The 21,502-nt window shown below is 35.9% G+C and overlaps 1 protein-coding gene across 3 annotated transcripts in view; it reads right to left on the bottom strand.

Annotated features, from left to right (window-relative positions):
• The window catches only part of KIAA0825 (KIAA0825 ortholog), a 169,093-nt gene that overhangs the window by 96,408 nt on the left and 51,183 nt on the right, over positions 1-21,502 (bottom strand). For all 3 annotated transcript variants that reach the window (XM_026719140.2, XM_087927041.1, XM_087927042.1), the window contains exons 14-18: positions 17,856-18,044; positions 16,506-16,739; positions 14,802-15,210; positions 9,679-9,838; positions 6,124-6,276 (exon numbers count right to left, since the gene is read on the bottom strand). In XM_026719140.2, the coding sequence (XP_026574925.2) occupies positions 6,124-6,276; positions 9,679-9,838; positions 14,802-15,210; positions 16,506-16,739; positions 17,856-18,044 (1,145 nt within the window). The remainder of the gene's footprint in view (positions 1-6,123; positions 6,277-9,678; positions 9,839-14,801; positions 15,211-16,505; positions 16,740-17,855; positions 18,045-21,502) is intronic.

Here is a 21,502-nt window from a genome sequence, read left to right as displayed (position 1 = left end):
CCCAGACTTTGTGCATTTGTATATAGGCACTTGAGATCTTTATGTCTGACACTGTGTTTACTGTCTCCATAACCTGTGTTGTGCCTGCCTGTCCCTACTTTCTTGCCACCTGTTTGATTAGTGCACATGGTATGGCACTCACTATTAAATGCTTGGTTTTGGTTGGCATCAAGGTTGATAATCTTACCTGCACAAACATCTATTTTGCACGCTCTGGTATCCTTATTAGCTTTAGCTTGCTGGGGACAGAAATGTTCTGAATCCATTAATTCTCTGTCCCCGCTGTTCAGTTTAAATGTTTATCCAGGAAATCTGTGAATTTAATGCCAAGTAACTCAGTCCCTTTCTTTGATGGATACAAACCATCTCTTTTGTACAGTTTTTCATTGGACCAGCTGCAGACATCATGACTAATAAAACCAAAGCCTTCCCTTTTACACCACTCCTTTAGCCACACATTATACTCTGCTACACGCTGCCCTTTCCCTTTTTGTTCCTTGTATGCTGGTAGAACCTCTGAAAAAATAAGCCTGCAGCCCATATTACTAAGTTCATACCCCAAGCTCTGGAAGTCTTTCTAAACAGAAAGTATATCCTTCTGGGACAGATCATTTGTACCAAGATGTATAACAGCATCAACATCACAGTCCTTGCTGGCATTCTTGACTATCTTAAGAATACGCTTCTTGTCTCTGCTGGCAGTAGCACCTGATAGACACTTGACCTCTTTCAAAACCTCAGTATCCTTTCCTAAATTTACATCTCTTACAATTGAGTTCCCAACTAGAAGGTGGCTTCTCTTTTTGGATGCCTTGCTCTTCTTGTGTGATTGATGCATAATACCTGATTCACACTTTTTCCTTTCCAAAGTAAGTTCTTCTAGGACCATGATCCCCAGCTTACTTGAGTTATCATTATCACAACTACCTTGACCTGTCACTTTATTGTCCTTATTCAGGTCTGTTATGCTGGGACACAGCAAAAGCTTTGCATTTATGGTCCACAGCTCTCACCCTGCCAGATCCCATGGTTGTCCATATTGCCCTTTTCCTGTGGGATCTTTGTGGTAGTGGGGGCTGGTAGCACGGCAGCTTAATAGATGGCTGGATTGGGCATCTAATTTCTGCTTGGAGAGCAGAGATTACAGATTCTAGGTAGGTAATCTGTCCATGTAGACTGGTCATTTTTTTTTACAAAGAGGACAGTATCCAAGTTTGAAAAGAGTACTTCGAAAGACAGCTGTAAAACAAGTATTACACTGAACTAAGCTGGTCATTTTGAAATAAAATAAAAACACAATCTCAAGTGCAGTTACATTAGGCACGCGGGCCACTATCTTTCTCCTTTCTATTCAACCTTTGCTTCCTTCACAAGCAGCCAGCAGCTCCTTCCACAGCCATTGGGAATTTGAAATGCAATGGAAGCAATTCAAACTGCCTCTCTCCTTTCTACTCACCCTCTGCTTCCTTCACAAGCAGCCAGCAGCTCCTTCCACAACCTTTGGGAATTTGAAATGCAATGGAAGCAATTTAAACTGCCTCTCTCCTTTCTACTCACCCTCTGCTTCCTTCACAAGCAGCCAGCAGCTCCTTCCACAACCTTTGGGAATTTGAAATGCAATGGAAGCAATTTAAACTGCCTCTCTCCTTTCTACTCACCCTCTGCTTCCTTCACAAGCAGCCAGCAGCTCCTTCCACAACCTCTGGGAATTTGAAATATTCTTAATCAAGTGTTTGTATTAGGAGTCAATCTAATTCTTGCTCTCAATACTGGGTCCTAGAGACATTTTAATGTTATATTTTTCAATCTTTACATTCTACTCATGAGATTTTATCTCAACAGTTTTCAATAATTATTGGGTCTCTTCACACTGTATATTTCTTTTAGTCCTGTTCCAGGGCTTGGTTTTGCATTATTTTCTAGACTCAGCTCCTCCTTCACACAATTTAGTTCAAAGCATTTTGAATTAGGTTTGCATGGTGTCTTCCAAACACATTCTTCCTAGCTCCCTTGAGGGGCCCTCTTAACAGGAATTCCCCAACTTGAAATATTTCCCATTAAGACTTTCTGGATAGCCAGCTGCTTACTTCTAGAATCCCTACTCATCCATTATCAAGTTCTTCTTAGTCACCCCACTTCCATAAAAAGCAAGATTTTTTAAAATCTTTGTTAAAGATTCTTTAACAGGATTTATTAAAAAGGGACAGGCTAAAGTTACAGAATTCTCAATAATTGAATGCTTTCCATTTAAATCAATTTCCTCTTTCAGGCTCTGAACGCAGAGACTTTCTCAATCTCATTTTCACAATTCCTATTTTAACTAATAAAGTAGAAATATTCAGAAGTTTAGGATACGGAAATCTCTCAGGATGTAAACATACCACTATGCTCTTCCTGGATCACATCCTTTAAAAAATGAGTGAAGAAAACACTTCTAAGAATTCTAGAGAATATAAAAATGTACAGTGGGAAAAAAGAAACAACAACAATAATCTATCTCTTCTCTTGCACTGTCATTAGTAGAACGAGGCACAAGTTGCCTATTACCGTATATCCTAAACTGCCCTAATATTAGTTATAATCTCTGAAGAGTCACCAATAAAGGTAATAAAACATGATATAACTATGTGGATATTTTGAAGAAAAATCTGATCATTTGTTAACAGTATCAATTTACTGAATTATTTTTATATGATAGAATAATAAATGTTTTACAAAATGTCTTAGCTGCAAAGTCAAGGTAGTATAACAAAGGTTTCCGAAGTTGTAGCTATTGTACAGTAACAATTGCTTGTCACTTGCAGGTTAATAGAGCAATGCAGTCCTGTCACACGGTGACTGAATTCTACCCAGAGTTGTCAGCTTTTGAAGGTCTTACAGCACTATTGTATTAATGAGTAGAAGAGTCAGTTGTACCAGCTAAAAATATTACATGCATTCCAAATTAAAGCCTAGCTTAACCTAACCATTTAAGTCAAGCAATATTTAAGACAGCAAAAAATCCAACAGACAAATCTTCAGTTGAATTTATTTGAAATGAAACCTTCATCAGCTTATCTAGCATTTATGAGTACTTTTATCAACTTTTTACAGAAATATACAAAATGATAAAAATATTTGTTCATTAAATGTTCAAACTAATTTTTGCCAATATTTTCAATTTTATTTCCTCTGCACTCTTAGACTTTTGAGGCAGGATGAGTGAGCAAACAGATGCCACAAATTTTAGTGGAATGCTACTTTATTTTTATAAAGTTTAATAAACACAATTTTGAAAGCCTGCCAGAATTTATCTTAGCCCCTTCTTATACCAAACAGAATCAAGGAAAGGTCAGTTTACGTTCTTTCTCACACTTTCTCTTTTCCAGGAATAAGTTATCATTTATCCTTCCTTAATGTCTCATGCATGCATTGCCAAGGTTACTACTATTAATATTTTCTAGAACAGTATGGGGAATAGTTTTCACACCGTTACCGGGATTATAAATAATTCCAACTGCAGCAAAGTAATTAACAAAAAGTAACAGAATTTTGTGCATAAATTCCTGGTCAAATTCAGAATATGTAAGCAAGTATATCAGGATACTGGCTCTGACAAACTGATGGTTCAGCACACTCAAGCACAGTTTTATTGTTCGCCTAACAAGCTGCTCAAAGTCAAGTCAGAGAAAGTTATATAAAGTTGCACTACAAAGCAATATAGATAATGTTGTTAATTACCTTGTAATTTAATTTACCTGGATATTCAAAATAACAAGACTGCCTCAAGATTTGTATTATGTGTGTGTGTGTCATGAGTGCACGCTAGAGACAACATATTCAGCATATGAGACAACGATTGGAACATTCTTGCTGCTTCAGAATCTGTGTGTACCATTGAGCATCATAAAAGTATTACTAACTCAGAGAATATTGATTATCTGTTTGGGGCATGGCTCATAACAATTCATTTTACAATGGGCAATTAGGTGTATCAGAGCTATACACACTGACCATTTGTTAGTCCAATATAAAACATAATATATGTATCTTATTTTAAAAAGAGAGATCTCTAGATGTGAATTACTAAGTTTTCAAAATAAGGCAGGTTTTTATATTTCTGGTAAAGAAAACAAAAGTTCACAGATTTCATGATATCTAAAGGGAAACCAGGGAAGAGGACATAATGGAGGAGTTTGTAAAATAAGAACTGAAAGAAGAATTTTTAGAATGTTGAGGTGCCTTCTCTCCTCAAACTCAAATTTCAAGGAATCAATGTGAGTTATTATACCAGGCAAATAATAGATTTATCGATCTTGTTCTAATGTTTATGTTGATTTATGTTTCTCGGTGAAATTTAATCTGCTATTTCTGAAAATAGAATTTTAAAACCTGGCAACTATAATTTATGGAGGTTTTTCAACAGTCCTCTCAGATGTTTTAATATTGTCTTCTATAACAGAAGGGTGATGCTTGCAAATCAGAAACACAAATACTGAGTTGTTTGGTTCTTCTAGCAACTATAAAATGTTATCCAGGTGGCTCCGTGGTTAAACAATCTTAACCATTTTATTTTTTATTTAAAAGGAGAAAAATCAAAGAGGATTTTACTACAAAAGTAAAAGGGGAATCAAAATAAGTAACACTAAGATGAAATAATCCTACTTAATTAATGGAAGGCCATCAGTTTAACCACAGAATCAGAAGTGGTATTCAGCAGGTTCTGACCAGTTCTGGGGAACTGATTGTGGAAATTTTGAGTAGTTTGGAAAACGGGCAAATATACCTCTGACTGGAGATTTTACAGTATCTTTCCCCTGCCACGCCCACCAAGCTACACCCACAGAACCAGTAGTAAAAAAATTTGAATCCCACCACTGCACAGAACCATCTCACAGAGATTCTGCCAATTAATTTATATGCAAAGATCTCATTCTTGAGATTGGTGTCATATTGTTAGGTAACACTTGATTGCTTAGGTAAGACTATGATGAGGGTTTTATGTTGGAAGAAGGAGCAGAATTGCACACAGACTTCTTGCTGTTTCAGAATCTGTGTGTACCATTGAGCTTCATAAAAATATAGGGTAGGGGTTTCAAATGGGCAGGCTGCAGGCCAGATGTGTCACATGCAGGCCACGCCCACCCCAGCTCCACAAACTGGAAAAACGCCGTGAAACATCACTAGACAGCAATGTGACCCTGTGAGTTTGATAAGTGTGCCATAGGGTAAGAATATTTCCATAATCTATTTTCTTAACTACTTCTTAACTAAGTAGTTAATTAACTACTTCCTAGTAACCAAAATAATTTGGGATTTATTATACCTTCTCTGATACAATCCTGTTATAATTTGGGAACAGATTTACTATTTGCCTCACATAGTACACCAATATATTAACTTCAAATCTCATTTCACTTAATATCACCAAGAATATTACATTTTTATATATTACTGATCTGAAGCTGTTCTGAGTCAAAAAGATAATTCTTCATGAGATGAGATTGATCTAGATGTTCCAGCTAGTAAGACTGCCAAAAGTTCCAAGTTAAGTATAGTTATAGGCATAAGGGGTCAAAAGAAGACAATCTGGCAAAAGATCTATTGGCTTCTTAAGAATTTTTAGAAAGCTTTATTTAATTGTATAAGATAAAGGCCACTACTATCCTTTTTGTATTTTTGGAACTTGAAGTTCCTTTCCTCCCTCCTTTCCTCCCTCCCTCCATCCCATCCCATAAAAACTACACCTTTGAGCAATGAAGATAGCTGGCAGTAAGATCAACAATATAGAGACAGAACTCAGCGAAATAACATAGTACATTTTGGGAAAACTATAACTGGCTATTTTCATTCATTCTATTTTTAATCAAAAAGTTTGGGTTTCAATGTTCCTAATAATGAATCTGGGTGTTTTTTTTTGATCCCCCAATCATTGTTGTCAAATTCCCTGCATCCATATGAAAGATAGCTTCTAAATAAAGAAGACAACTTTATACAGCACCCACAATTTTGTCCAATGGTGTATGTGTATCCAAATAATTATAACTTCAAGGCTTTCAAAAGCAATCTGAGCAAGGCACTGAAATTTTTTTGTTAACATATTTAAACATTAAACAACATTAGATTCTTCATATAATGACTAACCTTTTTTAACACATTAGTGCAATACCAGTGGTGCACCTGGAAAGGGTCAAAAACAGGCTGCTCTTTGCTTCTTAATATTAGACATAAAGGTCTGATGTTTGCTGGATTTTCTTCTGAAGTTCCCTCATAAGATAGATGTTCATTCAAATAATCCTTTTAAAAAAGAATTTCAAATGAGTACTAATTACATTGGAGAAGAACAAAGAGGTCAATTATGTAAATGAATGAAGGATTTAACTTTCTCCTATATATTTTCAGAAACATAATTAAATAATTGTACCTTTCGTATCTAAAATAAATATTTTAGATAATTCACACTGATGACATTGTGGCTATTCTACAGCATCATATGGCATAGTGACTTCCGGGTTTGAGCTGCTTGAAATTGTGACAAACTTAGTGGTGGATTACATCACAATAGTGTGAAGGGATTCCAACTTGCTTTTTTTGAGCATGGAGTCAGGAGTAGCTTGTAAGGTCATGGCCTGGCTCTATCACTTGTGGCAAAAACCAGGTTTTTACAGCCTTCCAGAAAGCTAACAGGGCTGAGCCATCTGGATCTTCATGGCTGTTCCACAGGGCATGTTGCAACAGATAGGATATATCTGCTAAAATCTTCATGATGAGATTCACACTGACATTCATCCACTGAGGGGATGCTTGAATTTGGTTTTGCCTCAGGGCAATGGCAACACAATCTGGATACAGGGGGCATTCAAATCAGTCTCCAATCATGGTTCTCTGATTCTTTTGGATTTTTCTGTATTGTTACCACCATGCAAGATTTCAAATAGAATTTGATATTATTCCTGAGGCTCTGATGCACAACTCAACAGAGGCCTTGCTTGCCACTTGGAATGAGAGGGCAACAATGGACTTGCACCTGGCATTGCCTTGCTGCCCACAGATCCAGTAGAACTCCCTGAGTTTCAAGGATCTGAGGGAGATGAAACAGCAAAAGAGATGTCTAAGTACCACTGGAGAAAGCAAAACCAACCAAACATATGTAAGAGCCCCTATTAAGGATTACCTCAAGGTATTAAGGACAATCTTTCCCTGTTCAAAAAACCACCACTAGACCTGACGTGCGGGATTTTTTAAAATCCAATTTCCAGCCTCCTCTTTGGGAAAAAATTATGGAAATGGCAGCTGAGCTTCAACTTTAATGGATTCTGGAAATAACAGATTATCCTATTCTTTTCAAGCAGAATTCAAGCCTGAATATAGCAATGAGACAGCATTGACTACATTTGTGGATGACTTTGGAGGAGTCAGGAAGGCAGTAGTATTCTTATCCTGGCCCTCCTTGATTTGACAATGGGTTTTAACTGCAAATGATCATGGTATCTTTCTGGATTGATTTAGAGGTAGGGATGATGTTGTAGTTTACTTCCTCCCTCAAAGGGCTGTTCCAGTTGCTGAGTGGGGATGAAGGTTAAATCCTAGCAATTTGCTTTGTGGGGTACTTCAGCATGTAAGCTCCTAATCCTATTGAAACTTTATATAAAATCACTGAGTGAAGTCATCAAGTGTTATGAGTTGAACTGTCATTGAACTCTGATAATATTAATTGTACATCTCTGCCCCTTGTCATTAATTTTACATTTCTGCCTCTTTTGATTCCAAGATTCCTCTTTAGTGTCTGGAAGCTCTGGGGAATCTGGATGGGGAGAAACAGGCTTAGTTTGAACCCTAATGAGATTGAATGGTTTGGGGGGCAATATTTGGAGAACCTTCCATCTTTAGTACTAGGTGGCACCCACTTCCCCAGGCAGAACTGGAATTATGGCTCCTATTTAAGAACCAGTTGGCAGCCTTGGATCTGCCATTAAGTGTCATTCAGAAGCTGCGGTAGTTGAGAATGTGCCAGTGTGGATAGCTATGGCCACATATCACTACACCTATGCTACACTACCACTGGATCAGCTGCCAAAAGATTTCCATATAGAATTCAAGGTGCTTAGTGTCATCTTAGTGTCATTATGGCAAGGATCTCCAACCCTCAGGCAGTGGCCCTCTACTGGGTCAAGGCCCATTCAGAACAGGGTTGCGCAATTGTCAGGTGAGCATGCACACGAGAGCAGCTCCACTTGTGTGAGCAGTGGGCAGATGCACCTGCCGCTTGTGAAAATGGAGTTGGGCATGCTCACATACATGCCTGCCACTTGCACAAAGTCATTCTCTCTCCCCTCCCACAGGTACGTCAAGCAGGAAAGTTTGGGGCCTGTTGAGTTGATTTACCTGCTTGACTAATATTAATTCTTGCTGATCACCAGATTCAACAAAGTTGGCATTCTGTAAGATCTTTCATGAAGCAATGTCATCTGATGGAACCCAGGAAGTATCCTCTTTAGTAGCATCTGCTCTGTACAACACTTTTCTCTAAAATTCAGTAAGGCCCAACTTCTTGGCTTTTTGAAAGTCCCTAGAGATAAGACCCTTGGACTTTAGGCATTGGATTAAGACCAGTGGTGGGATTCAAAATTATTTACTACTGGTTCTATGGGGGTGGCTTTGTGGGGGTGGCAGGGGAAGGATACTCTAAAATCTCCAGTCAGAGGTGGTATTTGCCGGTTCTCCGAACTACTCAAAATTTCCACTACTATCGGTTCTCCAGAACTGGTCAGAATCTGCTGAATATCACCTCTGAATAAGACATTGAATGAGTGACTCTGGGAGATGTTTATGGAGTTTAGTGATAGTTCTTGATTGCTGGTTATTTATTTTTTCTTCCACCTATTTATGTCCAAATCAAAATGGCAATTCCTCAAATAATTAACAAACTGTACCCAAAGTTACAGTGAGTAATTAAGTTACAAATTCCAGTTTTAACCTCTGCTCCTAAATGAAATGATTACAGAAACTAGCACATATGATGTAAAGCTAACAATTTTTTTTATTATGATAGCAATTGTGTTCATTTATATAGTTTTGTAGTATATGTATACTCATGAATCTAATATATCAGTCAGCAGTGGTCCATAACTGAGCAATGACAGTATTGAATGTAACAAAGAAAAATGCTTCAGAAGTTAATTCAAAAATAAAAAGTTGTCTAATCTGCTCATTGGGCAATTTGCACAAAGCTGAAACAAATTCACTTTCACTGAAGAAAAAAAAATGATTATGGTTGATAAGTTTATATTTTTAAAAAAAATAATAATCTGTATACATCCATATTCTTTTAATTATTACGTTAATCTAATTTCCCTTAAAATAATGGAAATAAAACAAAATAAAAAAGAAATGAAAACAAAATGATTTTGTATATACTTATACAAATGTTTTTGTGTTAGTTTTAGAAATCAGAAATCAGTTAATGAAGCATGACAAGTCTAAATACCTAAATAAAAGTCATATAATGCCCTAAAATAACCTTTTATGAAAAAAAAATGCAGAAAAGCTTAAACTGAACAGTGTAACCCAGTGAGATATTGACTCAGGTATTGACTTTAGGAAGCATTATCACCTCCTTGAGTAACCCTTAGCTGCCAGCAGATGCTGCCTCAGGCCACTACACACCTAATTGCTCGGTAAAAAAGGCCGTTTCCCTACCTCATTGAGCTGGATGATGTGATAAATTTGCCTCAGGTATTCACTGCCACCTGGTTTGTGGCAGATATCCAAGGCCATCATGTTTATTTTCTGCTCAGTCAATTCAAGCTCAATAGTTTCCTCTTCTGAGTTCCTACTATCTTTTGCAGTAGTAATTATACTAAAAAGAAAGCACAAGTATTACAATATGAAGCAATGAATACTGCCAAAAGATAAGAGTCTTAATGCAGGAGACCAATATAGTTACATTTCCTGATTTGGGCTCTTAAGTCCTTAGAGTGAATAATTTGGCAGGAATAATTTGAAATTACAGTCACAACAATTTAATTCTGCAAATATGTGCTATCATTATATTTGATCTAAAAGTTTCCAAAGAACTACATCTTTACAAGCATAGCAAAATTAAAAAGTAGTGTTTTGAAGTTGTATAGTGGTGCAGCTGAATGTTATGTCAAGCTGCTTATAGGATGACATTGAAAAAGTTGAGGCCCTCTGACAAATGACTGTTTCAGTGTCAGCACACAAACTGTATCCTTTCCTGTCCATCACTGTGCAGGTGAAGCAAATGATTGGATTCAGTCAGTGTTGTGATTAATGAGTTCCTCTCCAGATTTGGGACTGCCTATCAATCATGTCATTAGGGAGAATGTGCCCTGAAAGAGGCAGACCTCAGCCAAGGAATAACTGCATTCATCTTAATCTTTATATGCACCCAGTCAGGCAACTCAGGGTTACCATAATGAAAAATAATAATGTCCGACTCAACAAATTACATTGAAAAGCAGACATTTCTTTTGAGACTGTGTATTCTCCACAGTCTTAGTTGACAAGTTATAATTTGGAGGGAGGGGGGTTAACAATAAAGTGAAGGTTATTTTAGTAATAGTTTAATGTTCAAGATAGACAATGAATACAATTGTCACTTTTCCCATAATTCTGACCACTATTTCTACGAATATGACATTTCTGTGTGTTAATTGCAGGATTTTATTAAGATAAGATTATATTCTTCAAAATATAATCAAAATTACATTTGATACTTTAACTTTCTTAACATATGCAAAAATATACTCCACAGTTTATAAAAATACACACAATCAAATTTAATAAATATTTCAGTAGGACAGTAAAAAGGTAATATCCTAAATACATTCTTTTTTTGCTTATTTTTTCCTGGTTTAGATAGAACTATAACTGTGTTTTTTTAAAGCAGCACTTATTCAAAATGGAGTTGTGCCAACCAGAGCACACAGTGTCATATTTCCAAAGACTCTTTCCCTGTCTGAGGAAATTAGTCTTAAACAAGCCAATTTCCTTTGGAAAGTTGCTTAACAGTCATCTTCTTTCTATCCATGCCCACTAATGAAAATCAAAACAACTGCCTATGTTCTTTGGATAAATGGGCAATATAGGAAATCTATTCTTTGAACGTCATCTTTAGTAACAATGAGTTCCAAGATTATCACAGAATTCTGCACTAACACAATTGTAATGCTGGACTTCCACTTTTGAGATGGCACTTTAAGCCTGTCTCTCACTTCTCTCCTGACTAAGGGTTTTCAAAGTCTTGTATTATCAGACCTTTTGCATAAAGACTCTGATCACGGGGTAATTAAATTTTTGTATTATATATTATCCTGTTTTAAATTGAACTCAAATGAAAAATTAATTGTTTTAAGTGAGACCCATACAGATAACACTTAGCTAAATTCCAACTGTGTGTCATTATCTGCTGAGCCAGAAAAGATGGCAGAAGAGGAAACTTCAATTATCTTGTTAAAAGAGATCCTGGCCCAAGTACAAATCTTGAAGCTGATCCAGCAAGGTCTGGTTGAGCTTAAGAATGGTTTTTAAAAGATGCTAAAAGAAACAGTATTAAGACCTGAGAACCCCAGTTCAAGTACACTCTTATCCATGGATGCTCACTAAGTGCTGACAGCCAGTCACAATATGCCAGCCCAACCTACTCTGCAAAGTTCTAGTGGAAAAAAATGGTCAATGGAAGGCAGGATATAAATATAACTATCTAATTACTAACTAAATCTACAACCTAATTTTTATCATTGTAGATCTTAATGTAGGAACAGTAAAAGAAAACCAGGAGACAAAAGAACACGATGGCTGGACACCATCAAAGCTGAAACCAGACAGAACATAGAACAACTCAAAGAAGTAGTGCAAAATTGGAAGATGTGGAAAACCCTACAGAATCACCAAAAGTCAGACACAACTGAATGGATATCATCACCATCATCATCATCACTATCATGTCCAATCAGTATCAACAGGAGCAGAAAAGAAAAGAAACTCCTTTGATGACCATCCAGATAACCATCCACTGATAGCAGATTAAAGGAGACAAGCACCAAATCAATTGATTCCATTGACTGCTCCCAAAACTGCTCCCAAAACTGCTCCTTCTTTTTTTCTTTCTGAAGTAGAATACTAACAGTGATACAGGAAAATGTTAGAACAAAGTTCACTATCCTATGAGTAGAGAAGCCACAGCATTGGTTAATTCCACTGCCAATAACTCTATTATATCAGAGGAAATTTAACTTTGGTGGATGCTTCACTTCCTTTTCCTTCTTCTGGAGATTTTCAGTGTTCAGAAGTAAGGACTTGTGCTTTTATTTTGGACACAAATTACTTTTCCTTAAAGTGTGGCAGAATCTACTGATGTCAAGCCTGATGTGACTGACTGTACTATGGAGGAGTCCATCAACTTATAATTAAGTTCTCTCACCTTCACAGAAGAGTGTATCTTCAAATTAGTGGTGCAGCCACAGAGACCACAGTAGAAGAAACTGAATGAATAGAATGAAATGGGAAGGTTAGAATGCTATGGGTTGTTCTTATAATAAAACCTGCAAGCAGATTATCCTGCGAAAAATATGGCAAGAACTATAAGCATCATCAGTGTGCCCTTCCCTGAAGCACAGGAGGCCGAGGATTCTTTTCTGAGTGAGAGAACATTGCCTCATCAGACACACTGTTGAAATGGTGTTTTATGGCTCCAGGATGAAAGTAAATCACGTTGAATCACCTGAGCTTAAATTACATTACCAAACAGGAATATGCCTCAGATATTAAACCACCTCCTAATAGATAACCACAATAGATATTGAAACAATGACCAAAAATACATCTTTGTGAATTTAACCCTATATCACTAATACAATTTCTTCAGTTAAGACCTTTCACATATATAAAGCACATTGAAAGAATTCAATTTATTTATTTGGAAAATAGCCAAAATATCAATAGTACCACAAAACTCAATTATTTTAATAGGAAATCTCAGTAGCCTACTGCAAAACAAAAAGGGCAAGGAAAATTGCATTAAGCACAAAAAATGCAAATGGATTTTAGAAGTGAGACCTGGTCATAATGAGGAACTTGATTGGTACATGTGAACTAATTTTTACATTTTACTATTTTTTTAATTTAATCTGTCTGGAACATCAACAAAAAAGAAACTGGATTTGCTAGGTGATAAGTTTCCACTGGAACTTTGAGATTAAATGGCATTTACATCTTTCCTTATACACTGTTTGGCAGAAAGAAAGAAAATCCAAAGATACAGAAATATAACAATGCATATACACACATTTACTTCAAGGGACCAAATATTTGGGCAATGCAGTAAGGCTTCGATTCAAAGACAGAAAACCCTTCAGAGACAGAAAGACATGGAAGAGTTTCAAAGATGACTGCTCCTATAGTCCATAACTAAAGATAGTTGGAAGTGGAAGTAGCCTGAGTATAGCCCACTAAATAATTAAAAGGACTCGAATAGAACAACCACATGCTTTTTTCTAGAGAATTTGTATTATTTTCTCAGAAATTAATGAGGTTGCCCTAAAAAATAGAAATAAAGTGCATTGAACTCCAGTATCATCTAGTACAGGCTTGTCCAACCTCAGCCCAAGGGCCGCATGCGGCCAGTCACCTTGTAATGCGGCCCAGTGCCCACCCCAACCTTTGTGCCAGAGCCAGTGAGGAGGAGGAGGAGAAGCAGGCGCGAGGCAGGGCGGCGACGCCAGGCCAAGCAGCAACAGAAAAGCAGGCGCCGTCAGGCGCCACCTCCTGCTGTTTCCACCACCGCCATCGCCGCCGCTTCTGCCCCCGCCGCTTCTGCCCCGCTGCCTCCGCTTCTGCCCGCCATCACTGCTGCTTCTGCCCCACCGCCACTGCCCCCGCCGCTGCTTCTGCCCCGCCGCTGCTGCTGCTTCTGCCTTCCAGTCCTGCCTCATCCAGCCGGGCCATTTGCAGGAGGAGAGGTAGGCGCGAGGTGGGCGAGCTTTCTCCCCGCAAAATTTGGCCGGAAAATAAACCATGATAAAAAACCGTGATAAAAATAAATAATTTTTAATAAATAATTAATAATAAAAACATCTCACTAACTTCATTTCCAAATAAATTTAATATGTTAACTATGTTTTCTATGATTTTTTTTGGATGATCAGGTATCGTTACTGTTATTTTATTTTATGTGCGGCCCAAACCAAATTTTCTTCTTCTAATGTGGCCCAGGGAAGGTGAAAGGTTGGACACCCCTGATGTAGTATCATCTGGAAAGTATGCAACTTGCCATATGTATTCTTATAATCATCAGTAGATTATAAAGATACATCAGTCAGAAAGACATAAACAACTCCTAACAAATCTTCCAACCACTGATTGTGAAATAATACATTTTAATGCTTTTCTGAAATGCTTCAATTTTCCTTTAAACCTATTTTTATATTACAATATTAAAGGTTCTTATTTCATAACAATCATATAATCCAACAGAAAGCTTCTATGTGAAACACTGTTACAGAAGTCTAAACTCCATAGCATAATTCATTGTCTAAGACTAATGAAAGGACAAATAAGGAAAATGTTTTTCTTGTTTTCTGTTTATTCTAAGAAGGCTATCTTGGAATTCAATACTATCTACTTCAAATTTTATTTACTTATTTATTGGATTTATGTGCCACCCATCTCTCTGGAGCTGACTCTATTATAAACTATTTTACTTTATTATAATTAACTATTTTGTTATAAATTATTTGAACATGATCTATACTTAAACAACAGCAGCAGCAATAACAACAACAAAGAAAAATGTTTCTTACCATTCTGTACTCAGTATTTTTGCTTTTAGTAATTGCTTTTCAATCCAGTTTGGGTTCTCATCTTCAATGCTCTGAATTATCTTATGAATTACTTGTTTGGGATTCTTTTTCTTTTCTCCTATAATAGTTTCCAAACATATGCAAACTAAACTGAGCTTTTCTTTGCTCCATCTGTCAAGAATTACACCCGTTAAAAGTTCTGTGATGTTTCCATCCTCAAATATCTGACATATAACTATAATCAAAGTCTTGACAAGAAAACCACATTTCTCTGATTCAATAAACTTTGCTGGTATTTTTGTATCAGATATTAAAAAGAAATATTTAACTGGGGATGGCAAACATGCTATTACAGAAGGTAATCTGCTGATTACAATAGATAGAACTTGAGCAGCAAGCCTGGTGAAACCTAAAACAAAAATGAAATCAGATATAATTAAGATTAAACAGTTTTATTTTACAATGATTCACAACCTATAAAATTAATTTAATTTAATTGTGTCTGTCACACATTTCTCTCACTCATCTGTACATTATGGCTTTATGAGACTGAGCCAACCTGATCACCATTGTTTCAATCATGTGGATAAAATCTGATATAGACTAGGCACTGCATCTGAACACTGGAACAGGCAGTCACATTTAGAATGCATTTTTATTTTATTCTTTCCTAGAAAGATTAATCTGTTCTTCATCAAATCAGATGTTTGTACTGGATTATCTAACTAGCTATTGTGACAGGACACATTTTAATGATGTCCTGTCACGATATATATACATTTACACATTTTTTTCAATAAAGCTCCAGTGTACAATATTTACAGAACAGTAAAACAAATGATTTTGTTATTATGTGTGTGCAAATCTTGAGAAGCAAATTCTTTCCTTTCAATAGACCATATCATATTTTTATAATAGTCCTAACAAATTCACAACAGCCAATATCTTTAGCTTATGTGTTTATTAAATTTTTGTGCCACTCAGCTATTTGACATGACTTTTCTGGTTGCCTGGAAGCTAATGCAAATTATAGCAATATGAATACAAGATATTCTATAAGTGTACTTGGAGGCATATATTGTTTGCTGCAATGATTGTATTGAAAAAAAATATCTTATTCTGCCTAACCTATTTATAAACATTCATTCAAATACACTACTAATTCTAAGAAAACATATTGCTTCTATTTTGCACTACTTTCCCAAAATATTTTAATTTATTTAACTTTTTAAAACTGTGTTTAGAACACAGTTTTTATTTAACTGTGCTTTATGGTTTAACATGTTTTCCAATATTTTAACACATCCATTTAAGTAAATTGCAGACATTTAATCACTGTCATCAAGTCTTACAGTGGAAAAGATAGAGCAACTCAACATACTGAGAGTAAATGTAGTTCTTTAGTCCAGAAATGATGGAGCTCAACTACAACAGAGAATTCTACGGAAAATGTCACAATGTTCAGTTGTAAAGAGCTCTTTCTTCCTCCCCTCTGAACATAATTTACTTTGCTGCATCCTCTTTATTAGAATTATACATATTTTACCATTAACCTTCTAAAAAATAAGTCAACCATTTTATTAATAAACAAAAAAACATAATAAAATGGTTACGAAGATATTCATTATCAAAACTCTTCCATTTTTACATTTTCTCATTAAACGGTTAAATAATATTTTGACAGGTTTAAGTAAAGATACTTACTTTTCCCAGATTCTTCTGTTTTCACATCTTTATAAATGTAATTCCATTCCTTTGGAACTGTACTCAACAAACTTTCAGGAACCGTTTTATTAGGCAAATAGATGCCATATTTCTCTGTTGCTTCCCATGAATGTATCAAGGAGATTGCCTCCTTTACCGTTCCAATAACTGAATTAATCAAAGTCAATTTCAAGCATTTGACAACTTCTGGCTCTGACTCACTGCAACTAGAAACTTCAGAAACAAAACATTAATGATAGCAAAACAAGTAAACTCAGGGTCAAGTAAATTTGGATATTAGGATTTTTATAAAGTTTCTGTTGGTTTTTAATGTTAGAATCTTATCATTAAACAGAACTCAATTTCTTTATGTCATAATTATTGTAACTTTAAACATTTATTTTTCTCAGAATATTTTAAAGGAAAAAGTAAAAATGATTACCACTAGCATCCAACACAATATTTCTTTTGTTTTTTGTTTTGTTTAAAATGTAAGAATGCATGTATGACTGTTTCAACTGTTAAATATTTTTGTTAGACATACGTTTAGAAAAATAATGTCTATTATTATAATTATCATATTATTATCATTCTCTTGAGATATTCGGTAAGAAACACACAAAAAAGGAAAAGTTCAAAAATTAAATAAAAAGCACATTTGTAAAAAAAAAAAGTACCTGATACTTGGCTCAGACCACCAAACCAACTTTGTTCTCTCATCTTCACAATCCCAACTGCTATGAGACTAACAAATACTATTTTACTGAGAAAGAAATTATGTAAGCTTCTCTGACATAAATGAAAAGGTAAACCTCAGACACGGGGTGAATCTGAGAGGACTGTAGAAGAATAAGTAGTTGAAGTTCTCCCCTGCTAGTGTCCCAATCCATCCCACTGTGACAGTTATTTGTGAAAAAACTGTCCTGCACTTGAGGACAAACTACATGATTAATGTTTCATATAGTTTATTCCTGAAATGAAGTTCAAATTGCAAGTGCCAAGGGTAACTACATATCAAGATGAGTAGGGAGTAATTTCTGTAGTATTTCAAAATATCTCAAAGACAGAAATTAAATGTTCTCAGAGGAATAATGTTATTGTATAAATGCCACATCAATTCTTGCAGAATTAATATTTTATATATGAAATTGTTTTCACTGATGAAAACAAATGTAATATTTAAGTATCAACTCAAGTCTAAAACACTACCTTGCCTCACTATAGTATCTTGGAGGGAAACAGAAACATTTGTATTATTGAATAATTTAAGATCTATGTTTTAATGCACCCTGTAAATCAAGAAAACTGAATATATAATATTCAAGATATATTTTATTGCATTATACATACCTGATATATTATGTAAGAAATCCCACATGTGTTCTTTTTCCATGTAGTTCTGAAGGGCATCACCAAGAGATTTGGGAGATAAAGTGCAAGAAGACAATACTGTGAATATTGCTTCAGCTAGATTGATTTCATTGTTATCTTTCATATCTAGGCAAGTACTTTGTTCATTATTTTTAGACAATTCAGATTCTGGAAAAAGAAAAGAAAGAAAAAGAAAAAGACATATAATAGAAGTTCTAGTACATCCATACATTCTAACAGGACTATGGTTGATTCGGAGTTAATTCAAATAATCACTAAACATCCAAGAGTCCATTATTGCATCCCTATTTTTCTTTCCATTTTTCTTGTTTCTTAATAACTCAACTGAGACAAAATTAAATAATTAAGTTAATTAAATTACTTAATTGTCTCAACTGAGTAATTAAGAAACAGGAGCAAGATACCATCTCTTGGAGGAATTTTCAAGTTTGCAGAAATACAAAAAACTATGAAAGCCCCCTTTCTACAGGAACATTCCCCATTCAACTCAATCCTAATCAATCAATCAATCAGGATTAAATCCTAGTCAATCAAACTTTCCTTAATTCTTAATTACTTAATTTTGTCTCCATTTCAATGTGCACTCATACTTTAATTTCTTTTTAGAAAAAATGTGGTCCATGGATCCAAGATACCTGAGAAACCTTCTCACCCTGATAGGATTCCTGTCAGACAAGGAATTCCAGTTGTGGAGTCCAGGAGAAAGGCCCTTTTCTGCTGTGGCTTGTTCTGCCCTCTGGAATATTGTACCTCTTCAAATGAGATCCACCTCATCCTCTTAGCTTCATAAGACCTTTAAAATCTGACTGCCAGTTGCCGCACCACTGCATTCCAAACCAGCTGTAGCTTTCTAATGATCTTCAAAGATACCCTCAAATATAATTATTATTGCAATAATCCAGATGAGAGATAACCACAGTATGAGTGACTGAGTGCATGGCCTTGGGATCCAGAAAAGGGTGCAACTTTCTCAAAGTTCTAAAAAGGCTTTCCTAGCCACAATTGACACCTGCTCCTTGAACAGGTGTCATGAATCTAGTATCTATTCAAATACCACTAACAACAGACTGTTTCTAGGAATTAAAACCAAACTCACTTGATTTAAACAAAAATAAGGCAGGATAAAAAATTAATATAAACAAAAAAATGAAAAAGTATTTTGTATATAAACTCATACAGTCATATATGCCATTTCAAAAGCAAATTTGTCAAATAGCCCATTTTTTTAAAAAAATGGAATGGAATAAATTAGAATAGCTTTTGTTTAACCCAATCAGTTTACAATTGTGTACATTCTTTTGTTTAACCCAATCAGTTTATGATTGTGCAGGGGTGGGATGCAAATATTTTTACTACCGTTCTGTGGGCATGGCTAGGTGGGCATGGCCATGTGACTGGGTGGGGGTGGCTTCTTTTTTTGTGCAGATTACCCCTGCTCCATTTTGTTTGGTCTCCTGGGGCTCAGGGAAGCCTCCTGGGTGAAGCAGTAAGACAGCGAGGGAGATCCTAGCACAGCTGATCATTGGAACAGCTGATCGTCAGGAGGGGAAAATAGAAAAACAAATACCAGTTCGGTTGAATTGGTAGCTGTTTTTTTACTAACAGTTTGCCTGAACTGGGCCGAACAGGTAGAATCCCACCACTGTTTGTGTGTCTTTATGTGAGTGTATGTGTTTATACTCAAAGATCTTAACAGAAATAGTTTTGGTCAAGCTTTTAGTTGTCCTGAAATAAGAACCTGCTAATAGTTTTGTAACAAGAGTTGCAAGCAAGAACAATATATCCAGATTTCTTTTATGAGGTTCCTGAAACTTTTGTCTATAGTTATTGAGAATACATTATTTCATTTTGAGGTAAAAAAAACCCAACATTTAAGGAAACTGTGAGAACAATCAGAAACTGTTCTGCATGTGCAATTTGAGCATTCTTGAGAGTACGAATCTGATCTGAGAAAGGATTAAAGGTGCCCTTAGAAATTGGTTAAATGAACAGGCAGGTTTAATAACTATATCAGAAGGGGGACTTATGTACATAGAATATATTACTGATGTATAAATATACAAAGCTTAGCATCTAATCAACTATATTTACCATGAGAGTCAAAAAAGCATATTAATCTGATATGTGTCTGGAAATTAAGGCAGAAGGAATTGACCTCACATTAAGAATCCCTTGGAGAAGAGCACGCACAGTGATAGACAAAGTGTATACACATAGGAAATCCTTAACTCTAGCTACACTCAGTTTTCCCTTGTGGTCAATAGATGATAATGTGCTAAAGAATCAGTGCCGTTGGATTTAAACCTCCAACAAAAAGGAAGTATAACACAATTTTTAAAATAAATAACTGCTAATTATTCTGTAAATTTAGAGAAAAAAGACATTTAGTCATGTGTAGGTACATGAAATGTACAGGTGCATGAAATGTAACATCCAATGCTGGAACAGATTTTTATCTCCTAAAAATGTTGCTTATCACTGCTTTAAAGGTATCAGATAATAGATGATCTAGCTGCCTGACACTCTTGTGAATTGCTATCAGTAAGAAGAGACAGCACAGATAAATGAACAAGCAGACTGATATAAGGCACCTTAATATATCATTAGGGGGTAGTAGTATGGTGAGCACAGAAAACATATCCTTTTTTCTTTCACATTCTCTGATAATTTCTCGTATAATGGATGAATTGCCTTCTTTGAACCCATAATTCTTAACACTTAGAAATACCTGCCTATAACTTATTCTCTCCCCTATTACCTGCTCACTTGAGACAGGATGTGTTTTTTTTAACCTTTCCAGGGCCATTTTCAGAACTGGTAGAAGGGGCCAATTTCCCCCCTTACTTTGGCCAATTTTAGCACCTTGCAGTTCTTTATTGTAGTTTAGGTAACTAAAGTGCACAGAGTTGAAGTACTGTAAGATTGTACAATTACTACTTCTTCTTCTCCGATTAATTTGTCTAGAAATATTCTAAAAGGTAGAAGCAATAAGAGGAGGAGCCAAAGAAAGTCTATGTGCAAAGCTCGCGTTAGGCTTTTTTAGAACTGCAGTAGATTTGGCAGGAAACATTGGTCTAAGGCTCAGGTATGGTTCCCAGTTAGTCCCAAATAAGCCTGCAATACAAAAAGGAATACCTACAAACAGGGATCAGTTGATGCAGATAGCCATTGCTTAATGGCCCCAATTGGGAGAAGCAATTCTGCCACTACGGAAAGCAAGTCATTAAGTGGCAAATCACATGACTGTAACTGTGCTTTTTGGCTGGAAAGAGACAAGACTAGCCAGTTTCACACCTCTGGTTTTGTTTGATTCCTAACAGCTCCTCCAACCTTTGGAATGCTTGAGTGCCTGATTGCACACATTGTAAACAATGTAATTGCACCACTGTCCAAGGTTGGGAGCCATAGGCGACTTATGCAAACACTTTACTCTCTTGAAATCTCTTTGTCTCTATCGCTCTGCTCTGTGAGAGAGGCCAAGGAGAAAAAAATTGAGTAATTTTTATAGGCAATCCATTGGCTGACCATCTACAACCACTGGCATTATTGCATTGGACAATACTTAATCTCTCAAAATCTCTTCCTTTCCAATCTCTCCATTCGGG

This window comes from Pseudonaja textilis, chromosome 2, assembly GCF_049901715.1.
Source record: "Pseudonaja textilis isolate UNSWEBS1 chromosome 2, rPseTex1.2, whole genome shotgun sequence".
Classification (NCBI taxonomy): Eukaryota; Metazoa; Chordata; class Lepidosauria; order Squamata; family Elapidae; genus Pseudonaja; species Pseudonaja textilis.
The sequence above is the reverse complement of the archived record's forward strand: the minus strand, read 5'-3'. Positions and strand labels throughout refer to the sequence as shown.